Consider the following 22,402-nt stretch of genomic DNA (forward strand, 5'->3'; position numbering starts at 1 on the left):
ACACCTGTTGTCAACAACTTTGAGAGAACAAAATTAAGCTCAAACTCTCTGAGCTCCACGTCTGACCGTTCATGTCTGTGGGTCCCCACAAAGTCCTTTCCTTGCTTCTTCCTTCTTGCTCCATTCTTTAGGTTAACACAGAGAGAAATGGCTTCGTTACAGCATCTTCATACATTCTTATCATTATCATCTGTTCTGAGCCATTGCCTTCTCCCATACTCCCTGCACTTCTCTTTCTGGCTTTCCTATACACATTTCCACTGTGTAGATGAAGCACATTTTCTTCCACTGTATATATGAAAGCACATTGATTCATATCTGTTGATGGACATCCGCACTGGGTCCTTTCCTGGCCATTGAGAATAGTGCAGCTATGAAAAAGGATGTGAAGGTATCCCTGTGGTGTGCTGATACATATCAAAGCATGGTAGAGTGGGGTCATATGGGAGTTCTACTTTCAGAGTTTTGAGGAACCTCTGTACTGCTATCCATTGTGGCCGCACAAGTTTACAGTTCCAACAGCAGTAAGGAAGGGTTCATCTTTCTTTTATCCTCATTAGAAGTTGTTGTCATTTGCTTTCTTGACAAGCATCCAGGCTGGAGTGAGATGGAGTCTCGGGGTTATTTGTATTTACATTTCCCTGATGAATAAGGATCTTGAACATATTTCCAAGTATTTCTTAGCTATTTGTATTTCTTCTTATGAGAACTGTCTCATCAACCTTTATATTAAAGGTGTGTGTGTGTGTTGGGTGTTGTATAGTTTGCAAAGATACTTTCACATTTTCTAAGCTTCCCCTTCACACTGGTTTCCTTTGCTATGCAAAAAAAAAATCTCTTAAGTTGCACGCAATCTCAATTGTCAGTTCTTCTGATCATTTCCTATGCTATTGGAGTCTCTTGATGATTCTTGATGATGCTGTGTCTTCAGTCTTTTACCCATTTTTCTTCTGGCAGGTTTAAAGGTTCAAGTCTTACGTTAATGTTTTTGATCTATTTTGAGTGCGTGTGGGTGTGTGTGGGTGTGTAAGGTGGAATAAAAGGATCTAGTTTAACTCATCTACATGTGAAAATCCAATTTCCCCAGGACCCAGATGGCTCAGTTGGCCCACTGTTGGCTGTGCAAGCACGAGGACCAGTGTTTGAGTCTCTAACCCACATTAAAAAACAGAAACAAACAGAGAGCAGTCGTGCACAACTGTGATCCCAGCACTGAGCTGCAGAGACAAGTAGATCCTGGAGCTCACTGGCCGGCCAGCACAGCACATCTGAATTGGTAAGCTCTGAGTTCAGTGATAGAGCTAGTTTCAAAATATAAGGTGGAGGGCCATTGAGGAATATACGCGATGTCAATCTCTGGTTGCCACCAGCAGAGGCACACAAATGCATGCATGTACACATGCACACAACTTTGTGAACACATACAACACACACATGGACAGCCTTAACAAAAATTAGGGGACACAGGGCTGGAGAGATGGCTGAATAATGAAGAACACTGGCTGCTCTTCCAGAGGATCTGAGTTCATTTCCCAGCACCCACATGGTGGCTCATAACTTTCTAACTCCAGTCCCAGGGGATCCAATGGCCTCTTCTGGACTTTGTGGGTTTACATGCACATGACACATACATACATGTAGGCAAAACATTTATATGTATAGGAAGTGAATCCATTTCATCCTGAGCTGTGGTTTTTGTTTTTTTCCTTTTCATTTACATGTTTATGTACTGATTACACCATTATTGTCAAGTGTGTGTGTGTGTGTGTGTGTGTGTGTGTGTGTGTGTGTGTTTGGAATTTGAACCCAGAGCCTTTGATATACTATATACTAAGCCTATGCTCACCTCTGACTTACATCCTCAAGTCAGGTTTATTAGCCACGAATCCTACACTATGGACGTTAGGTATTGGAGTACAATATCAAGTGCAACCCTTTTTCTTCATGATTTTTCAGGTGTATCATGTCCAGTAGAATTCAAGCTCAGAAGCCAGTGTTGAGCTTCTAAACTACAATATCAATAGCAGTTTAGTTGATAGTTTACCATATCCTTGCCTTAGTTTTAGCATGGCGTCTATGGATCTCCGTTGAGTACACTGGAAGCAATGTCTTAAGACATTTAGGGAAGACTGTGTCCATGTCCATTCTCCACTTATACTAATGTCCTTTAAATAGCTAAAGAAAACCTATCCTGGGAGCTAAGTTGTCTCAGCTGGCATGATAATCTAAGCTTGGATCCCTAGCATCTCCATATAAAAGTTGAGTGCCTGTCTGTAACTCTAACACTGAGAGGCAGAAACAGGCAGATATTTTGGTCATCTGGTCTACCTGAATTGATGAGCTCCAGATTCAATAAGAGACCTTACTGTGAAAAAAAAAGGGAAGAAGAAAAATAATAGAAAAGAAAAGAAAAAGAAAAAGAAAGTGGAGAACAATCAAGGATGACATCTAACATCAGCCATGTGCCTCCACTTGTATACACATACACATGTACTTGACCATGTGCATATGGAGGCACAACCATACAAATACATACATGTACAAAACAAGAAAAAGCAGCCTGATAGCCAGCTAGAAATTTAGAAAACAGGTTTGTTGTTATTTCAGCAACATAGTCTCTGCTTTGGGGAGCGTTAAATGGAGATTATAACAGGTTAATGGATTTTGAGTCCTATTTGTAGGTGCCTAAAGGTCATTTGATCCATAATTCTGGAAATTTATTAAATATACTATGACTGCATGGCCAGTTTGTGGTCCATTTTGATATTTTCCCACCACATTATAATCAAGAGTGGATTCTAAATCATTAACACTAGACAAACTATAATATATTGTATGCCAGGAGCTATGCAGCTTTTGACTCATTCTGACCTTGGAGTTTTATTTTTGCTCGCTCCTTAACAGCAAGTTAATGATAAACAGGTGCTTCTGCTTTTCCAGCTTCCTCCCTGCGCCCATCCAAGCACAGAATCTTCGGAGTTGTCATTGCCCATTATTGCTTCTTGGTCTATATTAGTTTATATCAAATATTGGAACCAAAATATACTGGTGGATTTTAAATGTCCTGCTGACAGGTAGTCTTCTTGTTCCCACAGGAGGCGCCATTGATGTTGCTGCAGGAGAATAACAGACAGCTTCATAACTCAACTTATCTAGTCATTACTGTTCTTGCCTTCTGTGGCCTCCTACCCATTCCTCTTCCATCTCATACTGTCTCTATTTGCTCAGATTTTCTTTCTTTTGTAAACATTTCGCTAAGCCTTCTAGTGTGGTTTAAAGTTTTTCTATCATTAAGAATTTAGAGATTTCTCCAGGATGTGCCTTCCTCTTTATATTTTTCATTGATTTTTCTAAAGGACAGGCCATATCCAAAAGGAAGATTTGAATGCCTGGGTCACATTGTCAAAGCTTTCTTCTGTTATTCTTTTATGACTTCATGGTTCCTCTTTTCTTCTAGACTGGCAGTTTCCTACATACTAGGACCTTTGGACCAGTTTTTGTTTGCACCTATGATTTCCTAAGAGTTTACTCTTGGGCTGGAGAGATGGTCCAGGTGGTGAAAGAACTTGTTATATATAACCACAGACTCACTGGGAGACCTTGTCTCAAAAACGAATGTGGAAAGCAATAGAGGAAGACACCTCTCCATGCATACACGAAGATACACACACACACACACACACACACACACACACACACACACACACACACACACATGACAGAGAGGGAGAGAATTGCTCTTTAATTCATCTCATCTTTGACAATATGAACTCAATCTTCTTAATTATTTTTCTTGTTTTTATGTCCCACTAATGAATTTTTAAAGTAATGTCATTTTTAGTTCCAGGAAACTTTTTCTGCCACCATGATTATATTCCCTATGGGCTTCACTCTTATTCTAGGTGTTTCCCACATTACCTCTATCTCCATTATAGTTTTTTTCCCTTCTAACTGTGTTACAACATTCCCACCAGTCTGTCTCTGTTCATATAGATAATGTATTGAATTTTAGCACTTCTGTAGATCTCTCTGGTCTTTGGTATAGTCCAACAAGAAGCCTTAGCAGGTAGTTACTGGCCAGGCTAGTCCTTTTTGCCACATCACTGGCAAAAGGTCTTCAGGTTTTTTTTTAAACTTTTTTTTATTTTTTTATTAAATTTTAAAAGTTTCCATTTCAGCCCCTCCTCCCAACACCCTCCCACTCCCCCCACTCCCTCTCCTCCTCCCTCTCCATCCCCTAGAGCAGTCAGGGTTTCCTGCCCTGTGGGAAGTTCAAGTTCCTCCCCCCTCCCTCCAGGTCCAGGGAAGGTGAGAGTCCAAACAGACTGGAGCGCCAAAATCCAGTATATGCAGAGGAAGCAAGTCCCAGTGTCATTGTCAATGGCTTTTCAAAAAGGCTCCCGGCCAGCCACATTCAGAGAATCTGGTTGGATCACGTCCTCGTTCAGTCCCAGTCCAACAGGCCTTGGTGAACTCTCATTATATCAGTCCCCTTGTATCAGTGGATGCTTCAGTTTGAAAATCCAAGTAGAGATAGATGTTCTCAGCCCAACTTGAAAATTATCCTTCCTTGCTTGCTTAAGAGAGCCCAACACTGCTAGCTTCTGTCACTTCTGTGAATGTGACAATGGAGACACCCCTTTACTTTCTCTCTGTGTGCACTCCCAAGTTAGCTGGCTCTCACTGGGTACTCCCTTCATAATCCCCCCTCACCAGCTCACAGAAACTTAAATGTCATACTCATGTTTCCTAAAATTACTTCTCTAGAAATAAAATATGTGTGGAATTATGTGACAGTATAAAAATAGTCTGGAATGGATATGTGAATAGATAGTTTTTATAATATTCACTTGATGTTCTGATCTGGTGATTACAAACTCATTCATATCATTGGTTATTTTTTATACTAGTGGTCCTGCCTAACTTTTACTAGGTGTCTACTACATACCAGCCCCTGAAAATGTGCTTTGCATCTATAATTTCTAATGCTCCACAAGCCCCATGAATAGGTACTAATATTTCCAATACATTACAACATGGAGAATAAGCCCTTGAGAGGTTAAGAAACATAGCAATGTACTTAGTAAGAGGATTTGCTGCCCTTAACTGAGGAGAATGATTTGGGGTTGTTACACTTCTCTGCATTGTCAACTTCACTGGCACTGAACTCCATAAGGAAAAAGATTTTTCATTGCTTTGAATGAGAATGGCTCCCATAACTCAATATGTTTGAATGCTTTGTCCCTAGTTAGTGAAACTGTTTGGGAAGGATTTAGAAAACTGGCTTTGTTGGAGGAGTTATGATTTTGTTTTAATAGATGTGTCACTGGGGGTGGGCTTTGAGGTTTTAAAAGCCCAGTCTCTCTCTTTCTGCCTGCTGCTTGCGTATCAGGTTGTAAGCTCTCAGCTACTGCTCCAGCACCGTGCCTGCCTGCCTACCGCCATGCTTCCCACCACGATGGTCATGGGCTCACCCTCTGAAACTGTAAGCAAGTCCACATGTGAATAAAATGCAGTTTCTGTCTTTCCAGAACAAGTAATATGAGGCTGGGAACACAACCGGATTGGTAGAGTACTTGCCTGTCATGCATAAAGCCCTGAGTTCGATCCCCAGCAGCATATAAACTGAACATAGTGGTGCACCTCTCTGAAAAGAATATTATAGTTGCGAGTCACAACAACTTGAGGAACTGTATTAAAGGGTCACAGCACAGGGAAGGTTGAGAATCTCTGTTCTAAAGGGAAAGCATACATATTTGCAATTACATATAATAAAGTGCTACTGCTTTCCAATGTACAGGCAAAGTACTATGGAGCCACACATGACAACATGTCATGTTTTCTAACAGCGTCATGAATCTTTCTCTCATTGGTCAACCGTCACATGATGAAATAAAGACTGCTTTAGAGCTTTTTCTTTATCAGAAAGTTTATTGCATTTATCTATAAACCTACTTGGCAGAATAAATGACAGCAGGGGCTGGGGTGTAAAAAAAAAAAAAGAAATGACAGCAGAACCAATGCTGAGGAGGTTTGTCATCTTTGGAAAAGAGAGATAGCCTAACACTCAAAGCGTTAATTTTGTTTGCCATTACCAAGTAAACCAGACTGCAGTTGGAATTTTTTCCTTTTAAAATATATAGAGATACTTTGCAATTTGGTCATATCAAAACAAAACTGAGACAAAGTAACGAACAGGGCTCTATGGGGGCAGCTTGCTGTGTGTCGTCCCCTGCTTCGTAACCAATCACTTCACACCAAGCCTCTGGACATGTCCATGGCATTAAAACTTTAAAATAAAAATAGCCCTTAAGTGTTTCATTGAAATACTAAGGACATGTTACCCAGAGATGGAACATTCATTATTTTAAAACCACAGCCCCCAAATTAACTGTTATGATTTTTGTCTTACTTGAACTGTAGAGCTCTAATAGCAATGTGAATTATTGGTGGTATTATGACACTTATGTTTGACTTTGATTTTTGGTTGAAAAGTTCCCAAGACCGACCACTGTTACAGCCCACTGAGGTCCAAATGACCATATTTCCATAGAATAGCCTGCATTTCTCTAGTCAGCGGTCACTATGCTGATGGATTTGGCTATGGCACCCTGTGTTGCTCTGTTACAAGCTTCTAAGGTCAGTTTTTCTGTACCTGGTCCATACCCACAGAAACCTTGCTAAACACATTGAATTCTGGCTGCTACTAGTACTCTACAGGGAGGGGCGCATGTCTAACACTGTGAATAATTATGAAAATTTCCTTATCATACAACTAACCACAATTATCATATTCTCCTAACGAAAGCAAGTATATGTGTTATCACTTGGGCAAGTTTGGATGAAACGCTGTACAAATGCAGTGAACGAGAGAAATTTTAAAACATTGACTTCTAGCAAAGAGTAGTGGCTGGCGTCACATTCTCATACGGCTGTCTCATGCAAGGCCTCACTGACTCATTCGGTGCAGTTTTCTTTCTGCCACAGGAAACTGGAGAGAGATTACAGCAAAACATCTAGAAAATAGATTTCTCCCCAAAGACAACGAACGTGGGATTTATAATGTCTGAATTCTGAAGTGTTCTGACTTAGGAAAAGTCTCACAGAAACTGCTAGGTAAGCGCTGCCTCAGATCCAGGGCAGGACAACGGCTTGTGTTAGGATGTGGGTCTAGGATACAGGTCTCAGTCGAACTCTACAGAGTAGCTTGCTGCTGCCGGCCATTTGGAGTCTTCCTCTGCTCCGTAGGCTTTCTTTGTAGGCCTTTGCATACAAAGCTTTCTTTTTTCCCCCCAAATGGTAGAATGAAAAATAAAAACTGATCTCCAGAGAGTAACAGGGAACCTCAAACTTACCCTCATGCTCAAAAAGAAAAAGGGCAAGTGCTCATCTTTTTGTTTATTTATAACCAGGAAGGACTCCTGTGGCTGCTAACCCATGTGTCTGTCTGACGTTTGTTCCCTAGGGAGCAGTCAATGCTTAACTACTGGGAAAAAATCAATTGTTTCTAAAGTATGCTCCAGCTAATAAAAGAGAAACTGCCCTAAGTGTGTTTGTAGCAGATTTATTATTCACCTGACCAAATTAACCCATCACGACAGACACAGATATAGCATGCAAAATGACTGGATGTTCCCTGTGGAAGACTGACCAGGACAATACTTTATGGCTTCCGCTAGTAGACAGGCATGGAGCAGGCCATTATCAATGGACTCCAGCAGAAGGCCACGTGGGGTTTCCTATCTTTAGAACATCAGCGACTGCAGCATTCTGTTATGATATTACATCGCCTTTCCCTTCCTCTGCGGGCTCGTGTGTGGCAATGCTTTCCCATATCACACTGGCGTTCTCACGAGATGAAAGCCCTGGGGTAAAGATGTGTCTGCAATAGTGTGCGCCGGGCAAGCCTCTGTTCCAGGCTGCAGGAAACAGCCCACATTGAAACCCAATACAGGATGAGTTCTAGTCATGCCTGCATTTACTACAAAAAGTGTTCCAGTTTAGATGGTCAGTTATCAATAACCGTGATGGAAGTCTTTAGTACCGTCACCTGTAGTATCCACTCCTTCCTGAGTTTAACCACGGAAAGAAGAGCTCCACTGTGGACTCTAGAAAGTTCCATTCCAGTGATCTGCTGTGTACCTATGGCTACTATACTATTGTAGGAACAGCCAGTTTAATAGGTCCAAATTGTATATTTTCATTTCCTCCCTCCAAAAGAAAAACAACGGATTTGTGTCGAGCAAAAAATGAATGGCAATGACGCAACAAACAATGGCCACGGCAGATTCCTGCAATTTAACAATCCAAACACTATCAAACACAGAATATACAACTTAATGAAAATACAAACTAAAGGGGCATAGGTACATGTCACATTAGCAATGCAAAAGGCCAGCTTAAGCATAGTTTCTCTAAATCAACAATTAATAAGGAAAGTGCCCTTTTCCCAAATATGACCAAAAATATTTCAATCGCTTCTAGGGAAAAATTAAGGGTAACAGTCCTCTAAGTCTATATTACAGCATGTATTACTAAAGGTTTATCACACCCAAGCAACTTACACTTAAATGTACACCCTCTGGCACTCCTCACACACTCACTCAATCAAAAATAAAACAATTGCATCTTTGTATTTATGAATAACTGATAAGGTGTGAATCTGATGTGTAAATATGCATGGCGGAGACAGCAATTAGAATGATGTCATGAATCTAACATGGGCCAAAGGTCAAACAGAAATATCACATTTATGCATTGGTTTCTCCAATGCTTATGCTATATCTAAAATAATTTTAATTGTACATTTCTTGTTCTAAAAACATTTTGCATTTAGATTTGTTCCCACTGCTAGTGCTTATTAGAAGTTGACGCAATTTTACTGCCCAACGGACTTCTTCCTCCAATGATCATACAATGCCTACGAAACTGAGTCCAAATGGAAAAACATGCAGGAGAACTCAGGACTATGTTCCTTGCCTCCTACATGTTTAGTCATTTTCATCGTCATTAAGTAAATGTGTGGTAACCTGAACAATCCTAGGGGTGTCTCTGTGGTGTCAAGGACAACATATCGATTCTAATTTTCCAGGGATAATTACAGTGTCCCCTCAAGCCTGTGTCTCTGAAAGGTTTTGCCAAGTTCATCCCATCAGCTAACATCTTAAAACAGCTCCTAACCTAACCGCAATGCGAAATGGTGAAGTTCTCTCTTTCCAGACCACCTGTTTGCAACACACCGTGCTGGGCGTCGGCCTCAGCCTGGAGCTTTCTGGTATGTGTCCAACAACTGCTTCTTGGATTAGTTCACTTCATCTGCAGCATCAGCTGGGAGATGGCGACCTCAACAGCGGGCCTGGAAAGAGTTCCAGCGCTCACCCAGAAGACCTTGGATGTCATTCACTGCTGCCGCTGCTGCCGCTGCCACTGCTGCTGCTGCTACTGCTGCTACTGCTGCTGCTATTGCAGCTGCCACTGCCACTGCCGCCACCACCACCACCATCCTCTGTCTTGGGGGAGGATGAACTGTCCCTTACTGGCAGCAGGTCATAATGGCAAGGGATGTGACTGTTCTTTGGAAGGTCATATGGATCTTGGGTGAGAGGACCATTATTGCTGAATACTCCTTGAACAATGCTCACTGTAGGTTCTGTAATAACCAGCAACAAAAAAAATTATCAGCAAGGGAAATTTTTTTTAAAAGATGATGTCCTTTCTTTCAAATATAAAACACAACAGAAGTACTTTATAAAAATCTACAGAAATAGTTTTTTTTAAAAAAAAATTGTAATCTTACAGAGACGAGAACTCTATTGTTATCGGCACCCAGAAATAGTATTCAGAGAAAAGGATGTGGAAATAAAGAAGATGTGCAGAAACCACAAATATGAACCATTGTCTCAAAATACCTTGGGAATAACCTAACCCAAGCCCCTGACTCTACAAGTAAAAGTGTTCTTAGAGGTTGCCTCAATTTATGGAAACACTCAACATGTTCACAAAGTTAGCTCTTAAACACTGAGCTGAGTTCTTATCTTATTGTGATGGGCTTAAAGGACAGTTGGGGGATGCCATTACTGACAATAAATAAATAAATACATGCATACATACATAATATATAATACATAAATAAATAAATTTACTGATATATAATAAGTAAATTAACAAGATATTTTATATATATCTATGGACAGAGAGACTAAGATAAATATACCTACTATCTAGTCAACATTGGCGGCAATGTTTTATTTTTTCCCAAATGACATTCACAGAAGGCACTGAGACTAAGTATAATTTTGTATTTAATTACTCCTAGTTCATATCAGATTCATATGAGACTACATCTGACTTATTAAGTAAGTTTAAAATAAAAGTATTCCAGTTCTGCTAAAAGCATTGTGTTAATATCATGGATACAGCCAGGAAATGGAGCCACCTGTTTGGTCCACTCGAGCCGTATGCTTTGACTTACCCATGGTCTTAACTAATATATGGTTCATATGCTCCTTCACATGGGTGCTAAAATATTTACCATGCTTGTAAAATAAAAGATGATGGCCATGTGGAAAATAAGAGAAATAAGTTTTAAATTGCTAAATGCCGTATCCCTGAAAAATTCACTTCATATCAATGAATATGATCTTTGTAAAACACAGTCGTGTATAAAACACGGGCTTACTTAGAATTGTCTCAAACGCGGTCTTATGTCAAGGTTCTTTAAAATGTGGGTAGAGAACTCACCAACTTCGTAGACATTCCTGTTGGCCGAAGTTGAGTTATTGATCTCCGCATATGGGGAGTCTCTCCGTGCAGGTGACTTCATCTCCACATACCCACACTCGGAGCTTTTAGGCAAGAGTGCAGGTGGGTCTTTAATTGTGGCGTACGGGTTTTCAGAGCTGTTTAGGGAACAGTTACTGGAATTATAGTCAGAGTTCTTTCCCAGATCTGAGAAGGAAAAGGAAAGGAAAGGAGTAAGTGTGGTTCGCAGGCACCATACTTTCTCGGTGGTAATTTCCTTGGGCAGATTACTTCATTTGCTTTCCGGGTAGGTTCCTCTAATGGTATATGCTAAAAAACAATGTGCACTTTCTACTTATTTTGAAGACCACTTGCTATAAAATTGCCCATCTATAAAAGTAATTTTAACTCCCCTCTAAGGCGATTGCTAAGAAAAATGTCATGGGGTCTGGTTTCATTTCGATGATCACATTCAAAGACAATTAATTCTGTTCTGACACTATGAGGAAATTTACTAGGTAAAATTACTAGGTAAAGCCTTTAAATCAATAATCAGGAATTAGGACCCAGAAACACAGGCTATTTCTAGTATCCCTGAAAGAGGGGCATTTCTGCCATGGAAACTCTCTGTAAGCCTTCGGCACTGGATAGCATATTGCTCAAAGCCGTTGTGGAGGGCCGCTGTTAATCACTGGTCCTGGCTTACTGCCAGCTGCTTCCCAGTCCACGTTTGTCTTTGCCCAGACACTGTTTCCCTCCGGAAACTGGAACGTTTACTCCCTCAAACAGATCTGCCTATCGTCAGTCCCTCCATGCCCCCCAAACATGTTGGTGCCTTATTCCAGTGACTGTCACATGGAAAGGTTCAGGTCATCTTGGTTAACTCCACGTTAGCTTGTTTTAAAAACCATTTCAGTCTCTGAGATACGTCTTCAAATCTACACCGTACCTTTTAAGGACTTCCCCATGTAACTTCTCTCGAGTCCGAAAGTGCCTGTGAGGGAGAAGGGAAACCCAGCCCGTGAGGACGGAAAGAAAAAGGAAACAAGCCCCACATCTCAAATCATGGCAGATGATTGCCCCAAAGTGAGCCACCATGGCTCTGCTCTGAAATCTCTCTACCCCATCAATCATGCCAGGGCCTGGATCCTAGTGGGCAGTAGGCATGGATGCACACGTCTCATCCTTCACCTGCTTGTTTGCAGGGTTTGGGGAAAGGTCGATGAATGTATGTAGGGACAGAGGGACAAGCAGAGAGGAAACGGCAAACCTGAACCAAGGCTGAATAATGTGAAGCATGTAGTCAAGGCTAAACCCGAGAGGTCACCCTCTAACAGCTCCTCAAGGCTCTGCTGGCTTTCACACCCCTTTCTCAGTAACTAGGATTCAGTTGTAGCATCATATCTGTTCGAAGTGCGTTGACTTTAACACTTTATCAGTCAATGCTAGAACCTGACCATTTTTATTAACTTTTATTTGAAATTGTTGACTTTGTCAGGTTTCTCGGGGGTGGCCATCTGTAGAGGAGTCTACCTAGACAAAACAAGTAGTTGTCTTGTTTCCAAATATCTGAACTTCATGGAGGTGGCTGTTGGTTTGGAATAAATCGCTCTGCTCACCCTGGTAAAAATAAAATCTGTTGGTGGTGAACATGCGCAAACCCTGAAACCAATAAAGCTGTAAGCACCTTCAACAGCATCAGATTGTAATCACCAATCCATAGCATCCAGATTCCTGAGAAGACACAAAGTCTTGTCTGGTCCTCTTTTTTTTTTTTTTGGCCATCTTGTGTAAATGCTATATTGCCCTTCTGGTGCTGAACAGGAGACAAGGATCACACTGGAGCCATCAGGGGCAAGAGGAAAAGGCAGGAGCCAAAGCTCTTAACTTCTCTCACTTCCTAGGGGCAGAACTTTAGGGCTTAGCTCCAAGTGTCAGTCTTCTCATCTCCAAAGCCTGCACTCCGGTCTTATGTAGCTATTCTCAGCATTAAGTGCAATAGAACACACACACACACACACACACACACACACACACACACACACCTTGCAGACTTTGAAGCACCATATACATGAATGGAGTTTCAATTACTGTAACACTTAAGTTGTCAAAACACCATCAGCATCAGCCCTTCAGGACATTTTTTTTTTTCAATCTTTCAAAGCAATGTTAAGGACTTAGTTAAAAGCAGAAAGGGGGAAGGAAGAGAGGGGAGTAGAGGGAGAGTGAGATTGGGGTAGCATTCCTCCATGGCTTCTGCCTCAGGTTCCTGCTCTGACTTCTATCATGGATTGTACCCTGGAAGAGTGAGATGAAAGAAACCCTTTCCTCCTCTGAATGGTTTTTGGCTAAAGGTTTTTCATTGCAGCTACAGAATGAAACCGATACAAAGGGGGTGCACACATGCTCCTTCCTGGATTACCAATCTTCCTCCAACTAACGAACAAACTGCACTGTGTGCTTGATGGTGTACCCCAGAAGCTGGCACCCACAATTCCTGATCAGGAGGTCCTCAACATTAAAACGATTTCCTAGTAAAATGGTATCACTTGCTTGTCCTTTTAACTCTCTTTCAGGTGTGCAGAGGGGTTTCCCTGAGGCTACACAGGGTGTGCTCCACAAACAACTGGCTACAGAACAGATGTGAGAATTTGGCTATTTGCTCTTAAGCCAGACAGGAAATAGAGCTACAAGGCAAGTCTTCTCATTAACCTTCACGGGAAGAGGGAAGGAGAATGCAGTTTTACAATATGCTCTTAGTGAATTGAAATGAGATTATTATTGCCAATTAGCTAAAATAACTCTGTTTTAAGTTTCTCAATTTTTAATTTGCAATATGGTAACTATCAAGTAGACATAGTCTACAACAGCAGGGGTCCCTTTGGGGTATTCAAATAAATATGTAAGTATATAAATCCATCCTGATTGTAAAAAGCTTATGGACCACTAATCTCATGACTGTTTCCACACCTGAAAAGGGGGAGAGACGTTGAAGGTGGCATTCAATGTAAGAGGTAACACGCTGTCTTTTTTTTTACCACATCATGGTAAAAACTGACAGGGTTCAAAGGCCAGTTCTAACAGGTTTTCAAAACATGTTCCTGGGCCTTGTGGAAATCACCCCAGCTTTTTCTGGTTCATTAACTGTCACACGGAGCTGAGAACTACCTCTCAGAACTCTGGTGAGAACTGAGCTAACGTGGATGAAGTTCCTAGCAGGCAGAGATGCTTGTCTGTCAATTCCGGAGCAACGTAATAACTCAGAAAGTGATCATTGAACAAATAAGACGTTAAGGCTAGTAGTAAGCCCTATAGAGGAGTTAGACCTAATTCCGTTATTTAGGCATGCTTCTGGTGGATGGCTACAGCGTGCGTGCACACTGCAGAATGGGCTCTTAGACTGTCGAGAATGCGCATGCGCTTGTGGGCCTCACCAAGCTCATTGAGGTAGCCACCTTGCTTCCAGTCGGCTGGCAGTGTCCCCGTGCAGTCCACCAAGGCACCTCTCTTCCCTGGATTCTCGTTTTTAAGATTCACAAAGAGTTGGTTGTTTTTCGACTAGGAAAAGAAAAACCCGCTTTAAGAGGAGACCACACTGGGGAAAGCAGTTTCAGGGTTAACGGTGAGGCCCTTCCCTCAAGGGACGGGAGGGGAAGGGAAAGAGAGGTGAGGGGACCCATTCCTGGCTGAGTGGACATTTCTCAGTACTTCCGAAGGGCTTCATTTCACACTATCACTTTTTACCAATTAGACTTTATCTGAGCTATAAATGAAGAATTTGAAAGAAAAGAATTGTGGGTCTGAGTTCTATCAGTCTCCATGACGCTGTGGGTCCCCAGCGCCTTGGCCATACTGCTAAGCATGCGCATGTGCATGCGCATAGGAAGCTGTACGAGATGGGGTGGGATGATGAGCATCCATCTGGGCAACGCGAGGTTCTATTTAACACTCAGACGCCACTGTGAAAACCCAGCAGTGTCAATAATGGCAGTGGATTAAATTAATTAACTTTAATTCCCCCCTTCTTTTGTTCTGTTCCTTCTTTCCCTAAGAGAGAGCTGGACAGAAGATGGAACCTGGGGACAGTGAGAAGGTGAGTTTGGAACTCAAAGCATCCTGGGAGGTCGCAGAAATACAGGTGGTCAGAAAGGATTGATGTGGTGATTTCACAATAAGTCTTTATGCTTTTATTTATTTATTTATTTATTTATTTATTTATTGGTGTTTTGAGACAGGGTTTCACTGTAGCTTTGGTGCCTGTCCTGGAACTAGCTCTTGTAGACCAGGCTGGCCTTGAACTCACAGAGATCTGCCTGCCTCTGCCTCCCGAATGCTGGGATTAAAGGCGTGCACCACCACCGCCTGGCCAGTCTTTATGCTTTTATTACCATCATTATGATCAAACATTGTTTTAATCTCAGGTAAAATTAGGAACAAAGTGAGGCCTGTCGGTGAGGAGGCTTTAATGTCCACAGCAACAGCGGAAGAGGCTGGAAGCCATTATTACTTAGGCCCCGGTGAGTTCCCTGGAGATGCTAAGACACACTCAGAGGCTAGTTTAGGAGAATCGGGTGTGCACAATGCATGAAATAACTATAGCAGAAGGGTGAGCTGCAGCCCTCATGACTGTGTTCCTTACCTCCCCTCCCCACTTTCTGATTATTGGGGCATTTTTGTTTTCGCTCACCTTGGCAATGGTCATCCTGTCCCTGTTGTTGACATGAGGGGATGTGGCACACTGGCTGAGTGTGTGGTAGCTGGGGTTGGTGAAGTAGTGGCTGTTGGCATTTCCACCGTTGCTGTGGGGCAGGGTTTCTGCAAAAAGAGAGGAAAGGGTTAATTGCAAACGACAGTACAGATGTTCCCATCTCCTGCCCAGCCTACTCTTCAAAGCCCCTGGAAGAGCAGATGCCCGCTACTGCCTCTTTGGAAATTGTGAAGGCATTGACGAAAGACCGTTCTTAGCTTTGGGGCCTTAGTTAGGGAAGAACAGAGACAGCATCACTTGCAACAACACACCTGTACCCACCTGCATCATTTAAAACACTTGATTCTTGACATAGTAGTTCTGCACTGAAAATATACTCATATGTAAATTTCCTATTTTGCATATTCTCCCAGAATTATAATATTTATAAGCCTATCACCAGGGTCCTTCAGTAATTGCTCAAGACTGAGTAAGATTGTCAGTTTCTTCAGTTTAAGAGTTTACTTCTTTTGAAGGTTGAATGGATTCACAAGAGGCTTTTATAATGGACTGCCTTGGTTCTCGCTAATACCTCAGGCTTGTCTCCTGTATAACTAGGCTCTCAACAGTTACCGATACATGCAAGTGCAGAGCCGGAGGGTGCCGGCAGAAGCACACACACCGGAAAATGTACCGTCTCTCCTTTTCTCCTCCCCACTCGTATAGGACAGAATTTGGGATTGGCTGTTCAGCAGATTCTATCCACAAATGAAATTGCCTAAATACAAAGCAACCATTCATCCACCCCAATTTAAAAATCCTCACAGAAGGGGTGAAAGGTGGCTAAGTGGTTCAGGGTGCTTGTTGCTCTTCCAGAGGACCCAGGTTCAATGCCAAGAGTCCAAGCACACATGTTGGGTGGCTCACAACCATCTGTAACTCCAGCTCTTCTGGGGATCTGACTACTTCTTCTGGCTTCAACAGGTACTTGGATACATATAAGCAACACAGGCATGCATACACACACATATGCATACACGCATACACACATGCATGCACATACACTCACACAAACAATAAATCTTTTTCAAAAGCCTCTGGCAAAACTGAAAGTGGTAATTTTACTATGGGTGAATTGTAAACCCCATCTCTAGGCACATGGACCTCTTCTGAATGCATGGTCACCTCCCGGAAAACAGCCAGACACAATGGACACCAAATTCCTGAGTGAAGCAGGCAAAGCCTAAATTTGCGAGGCAGGACATGCCGCCGTGCGCTGCAGTCCTACCCGCAATGGTATAATCTGCATTGATGACCCTCATGGCAGGGGTGTAGGTCACCGCCGGCATGCTGGACTCCTTCCTCTTCTGCTTGTGTCTGTAGATAATGAACAGTGCCAGCAGGAAGAGCACCACAAGGACCAGGATGATGATGCCCGCGATGGCGCCGATCTGATAGGAATCAGCGGGAAGGGCGGTGCTGGTCCGGCTTAAGCTGTTCAGGTTGCCCACAATGATGACACCAGCTGGGAGAGAGCAGAAACAGGCTGAGTGGGGATGACGGTGGGTGTTATAAAGCTTGCTTTCTACTTAAAAGAAAGCATACACACTTCCACTGGCCTAATGCCTGGGTGTTTTCACTCCATGAAACACCAATTTGGGAGCAGAGCAGGGGAAAAACGTTCTTCGTTTTCAGATGTTGTTGGTGCCTCTGTTCCTGACGCTAAGCCCCCAGGAGACAGGGTCTGAACCCTGAGATTCAGGAGCAGTCGTGTATTTCAGATTAAACACAGACTGGCAATTAAGCATGGAGAATGATTTATCTAATTTTTGTTTTGCTTTACATATTATCTAGTACTGATCTTACACAGGAATAAATCCTAAATGTCCACTCGTCTAACTCAAACTTTCACTTATATTTAACATTTTTTTTTTTTTTGAGACAGGGTTTCTTTGTAGCTTTGGAGCCCATCCTGGAACTAGACCAGGCTGGCCTCGAACTCATAGAGATTCCCCCGTCCGTCTCTGCCTCTTGAGTTCTGGGATTAAAGGCGAGAAGCCCCACCACACGGCTTATCTTTAGAACTTTTAAGAGTGATTTACCTTCTAAACCAGCGCAGCTCCAGTATGCGCTCCAGTATAACCCTAGAGCCAAGGGCCTCTTACTGCTAGAGATACTGTCCTCTGAAAAGCTATTTTGAATAGCAGAAAGAGTTCTCATGATAGTACCTGATAACAACACCTGAACCTTTATTCCTTAGGCTCAGAATTCCTGGTGGAAGTCATATGCAGAACCACCAGGATAACACACTCCAAGGGCCCTCTACCCTAGAGAGCCAGAACTGCCCAAGTGTGTCCATGGAAAGTCCATTTGACAGATAATTCCAGAATTATGATATATACCCCAGCTAAAGCAGCATAGACACAGTTTAAAAGTTAACTATAATACTGCTGCTTTCTACTTGAGTCACTCTCTTCTGGTGTGCTTAACCGGAAAGAATGAAACCACGTGCCATGCGAAGATGGGCACTCATTGCTCTCCGCAGCCTTAGGAGCAGCCAGCACTGAACACTTCCTGATGTCCACAAGTGTGGTAGATCTCTTCAGTAGAGTACTGGCAGCAGCAAAAGAACGGAACTATTGATCTGCTTAAAAACACATTTTTAACTTCAAGATATTTATGGTGACTTAAAAAAAACAGGTATGAAAAGAGTACCATGTGATTCTGTTCACACGAAATTCTAGAAAAGTGGAAATAGTGGTAGAACGATCAGAGGGGGCCTGCAGACTCGTGAAGAGGTAGCAGAGAGGGGCATGAGTCAGCAGAGTGATGGGTATTACCTTGATTGTGGTGGTTGTGAAATCAGGGATATATACTGACTTCAGAAAACTGTGGTTAAACGTATATGATTTTATATGTCAGTTATGCCTAAATAAAATCTAAAAAGTTCATGAATTTTAGAATAAGAAAAGCATGGCATCAAAGCTGTGACATTCTAAGCATTAACTCTGTGACCTTGGGGACACTGTCTAACTTCTGTAACGTTGACCCCATTTCCTTATCTATGAAAGGCAGCAAAAGCAAAACATCCACCCAGCAACCACATAACTAACCAGCTAGGCCATATGAGCTTCCATGAGGCTAACCCAAGATAACCCATGTGAGAGTACTTAATACTGGTGTCCGCGGTGGCACACACTGAGAGGCTGTCCTTGTCATTTTCTAGTGCTTTACCTTGATCACAGCGTGCTCCTTTCCATCCTGGGCTGCAGTAGCAGGTGCCAGTGATGTGGTCACAGGTGGAGTTGTTCAGACAGTCACAAATCTGGCGACAGCCATAGCCGTATGTTCCCGTTGGGCATTCTGGGAAGGAGACAAGCCATATTTTTCAAATTTCCCAAGGGAATGAAACTATACTTCCCAAGTCTTGAAGACCCAGACCAAAGCTGTCTTTGTCGGTGTGCTGTGTGTATCAGGTGCTGAGCCCCATCCTGGGGCTGTGACCTGTGCCACCCGAGGTGTGGGAAGCCAGATGGTGTTTCTTGAGCCATGGTGGGTTCGCAATCCTGCTGCTCAGGACTGAGCCAGTCAATATCATGGCTCAGCTCCTAACATATTTAACTGCTGAATGCCCCACTTCTTTGATAAATATAGAGTGTCTATGGGGCGCCCATGGAACCAATGAAAACATAAAAATCAAATTGATGTGACTCCTACATTCAGATCTGTGGGTCAGAGGGAATGGGACCCAGCAGTGTAAACTAGAGATAATCCCTAGAGAGCACACATATTTTATGTAGGCTCTGGAACTCCTCTTGAAGATACGTTCTCACTTGGGTTAGCTCTCATTAGGAGCAGTTTGAGTTATATTCTCAGTAACTGTTTCACTTGACATAGAAGGCCCCAGTGTAGATTCGGAGTCTAACACAGTACGACTCTTACGCTATGCTCTAATTTAAAAGAAGAGTGCAGGGGATGGAATTTAAATCTGAACATCTTCAACGCAGATGTTGTTTGCAAAATGAACAGCAGGGGGAGATGTGTCATCGCTACCAGGTCTGGCAACCAGGACTCTTGGTTTTAAGCACTGGGAGGGAGCTTCAAAAACACGGACACTTTAATCACTGTAATTCCACATCCAGAGAAATCATGGAAACACTGGAGAGGTTTTTCTTTAGAAAACCATAACTGGTTGCCCAGCATTTGCTTGCGCGTCGATGTAGAGCCTGTGCTGATTTCTAGGTCTGGGTTTAGCAGGCATAGAAACCATTATACACACAGGGATTGCTACACATGCAACTCGCTGTGACTCTGTATTTCTTTTATGATTACCAGGAACAGTGACATAAGACTAACATTGTCTTGAACGGGCTCTGGGGGGCTCTTGCTGTGTTTGCAGGAGGGAGGTTCTGCACAGACATGCCATGCATCCGCACTTAAGGCTGAGACCTCTGAGTGGCGCGGGTTCAGTAAAGCTGGGCTGGAAAGGAGGAATGCTGATTCCACCCACTTGTCCAGGTCATTCCATCTCTGCACCAAGTCATCTTGGGGGCCACCTGCCCAAGAATAAACTCGTTGGTCAGTGGTACTCTCTCATTTTTTTCTGCCTTGGGGCCTTTAGCATCAGAGAGTGGGCCGCACACAGCTTGGGCCTTTCTTGCTTCATCTTCAGTACTGAATAAAAGTCAGAGGAAGAGAATAGTGTGTTGATCTTACATACTCCATTTGAGGTTAATAGTCTTGCAACCTTGGGAGGGAGGGTGGCAATCGAAACAACAAAGATGGGGGTTCCTACAGTATATTCTCCCTGGGTGAGACTACAATCAAACACGTAAAGGCACTGTGTCCTCTTGAAGATTAAGACCCAGATGAAAATTTGATAGTGGAAAGAGTAAAAAAGTCACTATCAAAAGGGTGGCAACATTTGCCTGGAATCATTCCCACGCCCCAGGCCCTGGCACTTCTCCCTAACCAGCGTTCTGTCCCCCCACGTAAGTCTGGATTCACAGCTGCCATGAAGGGAAGCACCATCTCCATTAAGGCTCCAAGACATCATCTTCCAAAATTATGAGAAGGAGGAAAAGCCAGGAAAGACATAATGAAAAAGTTGAACCTGCCTTCATTCTTACAGACTTCCCCCTTCGCTGGGTGTCACTCAGAATCTGGAGGAAAGACAGCAGCCAGCAAGGATTCTGGCGGGGAGGACCTGAGATGGGGAGTGGGCTGTGCTGGTAACCAACCATCACCCAGACAACTGGAAAAAGCAGCAGCCGTGCTGCCTGTGCATCTCTGGCCTTTGAGAAAGGTGACCAGGTGCCCAGTGAGGTCAGTACTCACTCTGCTCACAGTGCCGTCCCATGAATCCCGTGCGGCAGGTACACTGCCCTGAGATGTGGTCGCAGTCCGCTCCATTCTGACACCGGCAAATCAGTGCACAGTCCTTGCCGTAAAACCCCAGAGGGCATCCTGTATGAGGAGGGAGGGCAGAGGAAGTCAGAAGGAGGCCTGTGAGAAACAAGGCTCCTGCTTGCGCGGACTCAGGGTTGAACTTCAAGGACTAGAAATACCGTTGAAGAGTAAAGCATTCCCACGCACCTCAGCAGTCACAGGGCTGCTTGGGAGTCTCAAGTCTGGGCTCCTGCAAGGAGATTGCACTCCACAAGCCAGAGGCAGGAGAGTTCCCTAGCTGTCCGTGTCAAAATCACTGGTTTTGACCGCAAAGCTCCATGGAGCCCAGGAAGGGTGTGGTATTTATTATCTTTATTCTTCACTCAGTTTCTAGTTTCCTGGATTTGAGTTCCCCAGACTGAAGTGAGTACTTTGTATTTTGGTTGTCTTGTAGAGTTGCTTTTATAATTCGCTCAAAAAGATTCAGATTCTTCTACTAGCCCAGTCCACCGTGTCTGTTTGTCACTTAAATCATATCATCACCATTATCAAATATATGTGGCAGAGTGTTTAAGGAGAAGACAGCTGTGTCTCAGAGGTGCTTTGAAAAGTCCTTGAGGTCTTCACGCTACTACACAGCTTCTAAGACGTACACCACCAGAAACCTGGGATAGAACACACACGCGCACATGTACGCATGCACGCGCGCGCGCGCACACACACACACACACGCTCTTGGCTTACATGCATCAGCAGCTGCTCTCTAAGACTGCTTTAGGCACCATAAAGGCTTCAGTACAGGCAGATTCCTCGGCTGTTTCCAAATACTGTACATGCCTTTTATTTTGCCATTTAAGGAAAGCTCGGATTTTCAGGAGCGGGGATGGCGCCCAGACCTCAGATGCCAGCTCGTAATGATAGCCCCATATCCTACGTTAGTTTGACACCACACTCTGCGCCAAATCCTCTGCGTTCATTCTGTCATTTGATCTTTAGCAGCCTAAAAGTACAGAGGTGGGCCTTCCTATGCTGCAGATAAGAACTAAGCCTCGAGTAGCCCAAGTCTGGCAAACGGCAGGCGGAACTATGGTCAGACCAGACCCTTGCAGGTACCGCTATGTTGTGCTCTGTCCACTTTAAAGGGTCCTCTGTTTAAAGTCGTGCCTACCTATGGAATTATAAATGATCTCTATGTTTTTTCCTAAGGAGTTCAAATACCTTTATGGATACACAATCTGTAGAGAATCGCGTTCAAATTTGCCCTTGCCAATTCTGTCTTTCAAATCTTGGGTCCATAGCCATCTCTCCTCCTAGAAACTTCCAGAAGTCTTCTCCCAGCTATTCTCTATCACACTTACTAATTAGTACTTAATAGGAATTACCTACTTCCTAACTCCTCTCTTTTCCCTCAACACGGCTGTCATTTAAAGTTACGCTACTGTTGATAATAGCCGTAACAAATGCCTTCCTGGCTTGTCACTCCACTTAACCGAAAGCTGTAGGCATTTCTCCATAATGTGTTTGTCTGGGGGATGCTTGGACATTGTACCTTATGATTCTAAAAACCACATGGGGAGAACTAAAGGA

At 43.2% G+C, this 22,402-nt stretch overlaps 1 protein-coding gene across 3 annotated transcripts in view; it reads right to left on the minus strand.

Annotated features, from left to right (window-relative positions):
- Positions 1 to 5,909: 5,909 nt before the first annotated feature.
- Megf10 (multiple EGF like domains 10) overlaps positions 5,910 to 22,402 on the minus strand; it is a 158,811-nt gene continuing 142,318 nt past the window's right edge. For 2 of the 3 annotated variants that reach the window (XM_048419611.3, XM_085699844.2), the window contains exons 18-25: positions 20,765 to 20,893; positions 18,662 to 18,790; positions 16,716 to 16,952; positions 15,428 to 15,555; positions 14,175 to 14,298; positions 11,690 to 11,734; positions 10,741 to 10,947; positions 5,910 to 9,649 (exon numbers count right to left, since the gene is read on the minus strand). In XM_048419611.3, the coding sequence (XP_048275568.2) occupies positions 9,396 to 9,649; positions 10,741 to 10,947; positions 11,690 to 11,734; positions 14,175 to 14,298; positions 15,428 to 15,555; positions 16,716 to 16,952; positions 18,662 to 18,790; positions 20,765 to 20,893 (1,253 nt within the window). In that variant the 3' untranslated portion in view covers positions 5,910 to 9,395. The remainder of the gene's footprint in view (positions 9,650 to 10,740; positions 10,948 to 11,689; positions 11,735 to 14,174; positions 14,299 to 15,427; positions 15,556 to 16,715; positions 16,953 to 18,661; positions 18,791 to 20,764; positions 20,894 to 22,402) is intronic. The other variant, XM_085699845.2, reaches the window with a different exon arrangement.

Source organism: Myodes glareolus, chromosome 13 (assembly GCF_982192425.1).
Source record: "Myodes glareolus chromosome 13, mMyoGla1.1, whole genome shotgun sequence".
Taxonomy (NCBI): Eukaryota; Metazoa; Chordata; class Mammalia; order Rodentia; family Cricetidae; genus Myodes; species Myodes glareolus.